Consider the following 5,586-nt stretch of genomic DNA (forward strand, 5'->3'; position numbering starts at 1 on the left):
TCTATTTGAACGTTGTATATAATTTTTTAAAGTGCATATTATAAAGGTTAAACTGTTATTTAAATATATATACTTGTGTTTAAATTAACATTACTTATATTTACAGATGTCATATATAATCATAGTTAGGTTATTAATGTTTATATAGGGATATTAATTATTTTAAATTTTTCATATTTCTTATATTATAAAATGTAAAAATGGCTCAAACACAACTAGAAGTAAGGATATATTTTAATTTACACATATTATATCATATATGTATATTAATGAATACAATGCACTTAATGTATTAAAATAAAAAACATAATATTAATATATGTCTAAATATTTATATTTTTCTTTTACTCATTTTAACTTTTCATAATTTTGACAAAACTAATTTACCTTCATCTAAATTATATAAAATGCTGAATGAATATTCTATTGGATCACAAGATGGAAATCTAGAATACTGTGATAAAAAACTTTCTCATGATTTGTAAAAAAGGGAACATATTAAAAACATTTGTTCACAATATATAATTATTTAAAAGAACAAGACAAAATATTGATGAAAAATGAGCACGGAAAAATGGATTGTAAAATTTTAACCTATTGGCTATATGAACAGCTAAGAAAAGTCTATAATATGGATTCAAAACATTTTACTAATGAATTACATCAAATTATAAGCATGCTGACTTTTAATTCTTGGAATGTACATGAATCTAATACTTACAGTTGTATAACTTATGTTTTTATTAATAGTTATCACGATAACTGGGATAATGCTAAAGAATTGTATGATTACTCTATAGATTTTGTTCACCTTAATTCTATTAAAGATGGGTGTGGTGGTAATTGTAATGATGTATGTGATTACCTTAATAAAATAGATAAGGTGTATGAGAGTTTTAAAAACCGTTGTTTTCCTAATGAACAAAATATTTGCCTATTCCTGGGATTAAATATGAAGAATACAATCCTAAATTATTGATAAAAGAGTTGTGTCATTGGACGCCTCAGATATTAGATACTGTTGCAGTAGATGCATCTCATATAGAAGAAGTAGCACCTCGTGTTGAAGAAGAGCTTTCCAGTACTTTATTAATTCTAACGTATTTTCAGGTGGAACCAGAATTAATAAGTGACGAATCAAAGTCTCTAAGAGTGTTTGATAATACTCTTTTAGGATTAGTTCTAAAATCTATCTTATTTTGTGTTTTATATAAAGTAAATGTTAATTACATTAATTTATATAAATTTTACTAACGTAGTAAATCTCTTCTAAATACATTAATAACTTATAAATTAATATATTGCACATGTACATTATTATCATTAAAATAATAAGTTTACGCCCATATGAAAACAGTTACAAATTAAGCTTCTAAATATATCTAATACGATAAAAAATCCAAATGGATAAGTAAAAAAATTAGTCTACCATAGATCAGAAATATTTAGACCATTTAGTGAATATTTAAAAGAAAATTATATAGGATACAACCCATTGTAATGTTTCTATATACAACATAACTTCTAATCATATTGCACTAATTGAGGTAATATTAGTTATTAAATTATAGAACAATCCAAAATTTGTTTATGTATGTATAAGAACTAATAAAAAAAACAAAATTTTAATATTTCTTGTTAGACTATTGCAAAAAAAACACTTGTAAAAAGAATTATTTAAATAATGAATTAAAATCAAATATTATTTTAGATAAATTATTTATAGATATAAAAATCCTATTTTTGATATTCTCGAACATTTTTTGCGTTTCTATGTTTTATCATTAAATGTTTAATTATGAATTCATTTTCAGTAATATAGAATTTAATATATTTAACGTGATGCTCATACTTATAAATACATATATTTGCATACAATAAATTTATAGTATAATATACCATAGGAATAATAATAATGTGGATGAAAAAATTTATAATTATTAATTATAAATTGAGGAACCTTAACTTCACTTAAATATAAATTAAAGCATTATATATAGAAAATAGAAAAGTGAAATTTTTTTATGAGAATTTTCCTCTTTATTTGTTTCTATTTTCATTTATATTTATTCTTTTCTCTAAACTATTTTAAAGAAAAATATATAAAATTTTCATTATATTATTTTCCATTTTAAAAAAAAAATAGCATTATGATTTGTTCATATATGAATGGTAAAAGTTATACGCAAATTATTATAGTAACAAAGCAGTATTGTGCCAAATATAAAACTCAAACTATTTTTTTTTTAATTAATATTTTTAAACTACAATATTTAAAAAATAGTACATAAAATGACATTATATTCCCATTTAAGTCATTTTATAAGGAAAAATATAATTTTATATTTTTTCCTTGTATATTCAGCATGCTTAGCGCATAAATGTATATCCAAAGAATTTTATTCTTTTTTTTGTTCTGTACACAGGGTTGTCTATTAAATTCTTTTACAATATATTTTTTTTTTTTTTCTTATGTAACTCTGAATAAATTAAAACTACAAATAGATATATATACTAATAATATCATTTCTATTATTTTCGTTTAATATAATTTTAAGCTTACCTCAGAAATGTGTAAAAGTAATATGTTAAATGCTATTAAAATTGGTATATTGGGGGAATTTTATAAAATACACGTATATAAAAATATAACAAGGTCATGAAAAATTATATAAAAATACTATAATGATTCTTAAACAATTATATCTCTTATGAAAATGTTTGTTCTCTTGTATAACGCATATATATAAATTACACAATAGATGGAGTTATGAGGAATTATTAATATAAAACAAATTAATTACATGAATCATCAATTTACTGTTGCGTAATATAAAAAAAAAAATTATAAAATGAATGTACCTATAAGAGTTAATCACATATTTCATGGTAATAAAAACAAATTTTCCTCATATATCTAATATTACTCAAGATTTATGCTCAGAAGTTTATAACATTACTATTGACATGTAAATATATTAATATAAAAAAAAATATTAAGAGAATACTTCGCGTTTAATATACTGAATATACTAGAATTCAATATATTATATAGAGCACAAGAATACAAATATAATATATTTCATAATAAGTGGTATATTCATTAAATGATAATATATTGTTTCTGCAATAAATAAAATAACATATTTGAATAAACAAATAAAAAATCCCCTATAGATGGTATAATAGGAAGTATTGCATTCACATAAACTAAACCATGAAGCCTAAAACATAAACCCTGAACCCTGTATAATAAGATTTAAATATATATTTTTTAAAAATAAATAGAAATAAAATTAGTAAAATTATGAAATATAATTCCACTATTTAACAAATATATAAATAAATAATTCCTAAACTATTATTAAGTACAAATAAATATTTATTTTTATATTGAATAAGATAATATTTCTAAATATTATTTGATGAGCCATGATTGTGAATAAAAAAAGACAATAATAAACATCACACATATATTCTTTTTACATACTTTAATATATATGTATGAATATATTTATGCATGGAAGAGTATTTTATATATTAAATAATAAATATTATATAGTACAATGTAATATGTAAGCTCTAAATACAATCTCATATACTAATGAGTTCACTTTTTATAACTTTATTCTAAATATATCATTCCACTCTATAACACAATATAATATAAATAAAAATGCTTTTAATTTATTAAATACACATTATTATTTAATTTTTATCTCTAATTTTTTTTTTTTTATAATATTTTTCCATATACAGATTATCTGGTTGTCCTGAAGCTATCAAAAATGTATGTTATGTTTTATTATATGTTAGATACATTTATATATAATGGAAAAAATTAAAAAAATATTACCTTTTACTTGCATTATATATGCTAATAGTATTTAGATCCTTTAGTTCGCATATTGATTTTTTAACGTTTATGAATTTGAGTGTTATCTTTCATTGATATCAATTTAGTATTAAAAGTTAAATATATAAGTTTAACATATTTATAGTTACGTTTTCTTCTTTTGCTTTTAGTGTTTAATGGTTAGGGCTTATTTTTTATTTTCTGACTTTTTTAATTTTACATATATTTTGCGCTCTTATATATAAACTATACTAGTTAATTATATTTTATGATATCCTATAAGAATAATAATTATTGTTAATATTGTTTTATAATATATTGCTGTTTTGTAAACTTATAAATTTAAAATTTTATTTCATTTTCAGTTTATGTTATAATTAAATTTTTATATTAGATATAATTTAATTATATTCTCAATTATATATATATAATATACTTTATTATCTAATAATTTATTACATAATTAATTATGCTATCAATTTATAACTATATTGTAATTTCCTTATTGTACTTAACACATAAAAATTTTTAGTATTGCTCGTTTTGTTATAAATTCGTATTAATGGATTATTTCATATTATGTTTTATAACGAAATAAATTATCAATTGTATTATTGATTTATTTAAGTATTTTAATAATATGAGTTTAAAGGTTCTTTTTTTTTAATGCTTTTATAATATAAAAATGACGAAATAGACGTAAAATATTCATTTTATTATATAATATATATTATATTTTATTACATCATATTGAATGAAGCATCATTATTATTTTTTTCTATTTTTTTTATATCATAATTTATATTTTTCCTTGTAAAATATATATATAATAAAATTTATATTGCACATCAAATTATTCTTTTTAATATATATTTCATTGTATACATAGCCAACAGATGCATATGGGATTATATTACCTTTATTTTTATCAATAATATAATGATTATGGTTATTACACATCATAATTCTTAATTTTTAGACAATTGTTATTACTAGATTACATTGTATAAAACTTTCTGTTATATAATGAAAATCGTATGCAATCGTTCATAATAAAGTAATTTATGAATTTGAGAAATATCATGAAAACATTATTTTATTATGTAATATTAATTACTATAAATATTTTATTAGAATAATAACTATTTAAAAATTTAAACATAGTGAAATTATCATTTTAATATTATATATACTTAATAAGATTTATAAAATATTGTATTTTGCTATTTTAGCTTTATAAAAAGTCTTATGCGAATTGCATATATTGAATTTTTTATTAAAATTTTTTTTTATCAATTATATAATTCATAATAATATTAAAATGAACTAAAAATTATTTTTATAATTGCAACATTTAAAATTATTAGTTTATTAAAATAATAATCAATAAATTATTACAAATTAATTTTTTCAATGTAAGTTATGTGGCATCTGCATAAAAAGTAAAAATATATATAGTGTAAATTTCATTTCATTACCATGAATAACTTGAACAAAGAATATTTTATATTCACTAAAATATTATGTAAAATAATAATTTTCTATTAAAAATTAATCTTAAAGAAGAATGTCTTAGAATAAAAATTATATATTAATTTTTTATATAATAAGATGTATAGACCAAAAGAGAAATTAAATATTTGTATAATATATATTAAAAAGTATAGGAATAATTTAATATTTAACCATAAAAATAATAAAACGATTTATTTTTTTTAATGTGATAATAA

General features: G+C 18.8%; 1 protein-coding gene across 1 annotated transcript; it reads left to right on the plus strand.

Moving 5' to 3' along the window:
- Nucleotides 1–474: 474 nt before the first annotated feature.
- PGO_002660 (variable surface protein) lies at nt 475–1,254 on the plus strand (the record flags this gene model as incomplete). Its single annotated transcript, XM_028691166.1, has 3 exons — nt 475–510; nt 614–883; nt 988–1,254. 3 exons carry the CDS (start codon nt 475–477, stop codon nt 1,252–1,254), a joined length of 573 nt encoding a protein of 190 aa, XP_028546967.1.
- Between the last annotated feature and the right edge of the window lie 4,332 nt (nt 1,255–5,586).

Source organism: Plasmodium gonderi (assembly GCF_002157705.1).
Source record: "Plasmodium gonderi DNA, contig: Pgo-contig_303, whole genome shotgun sequence".
Lineage (NCBI taxonomy): Eukaryota > Apicomplexa > Aconoidasida > Haemosporida > Plasmodiidae > Plasmodium > Plasmodium gonderi.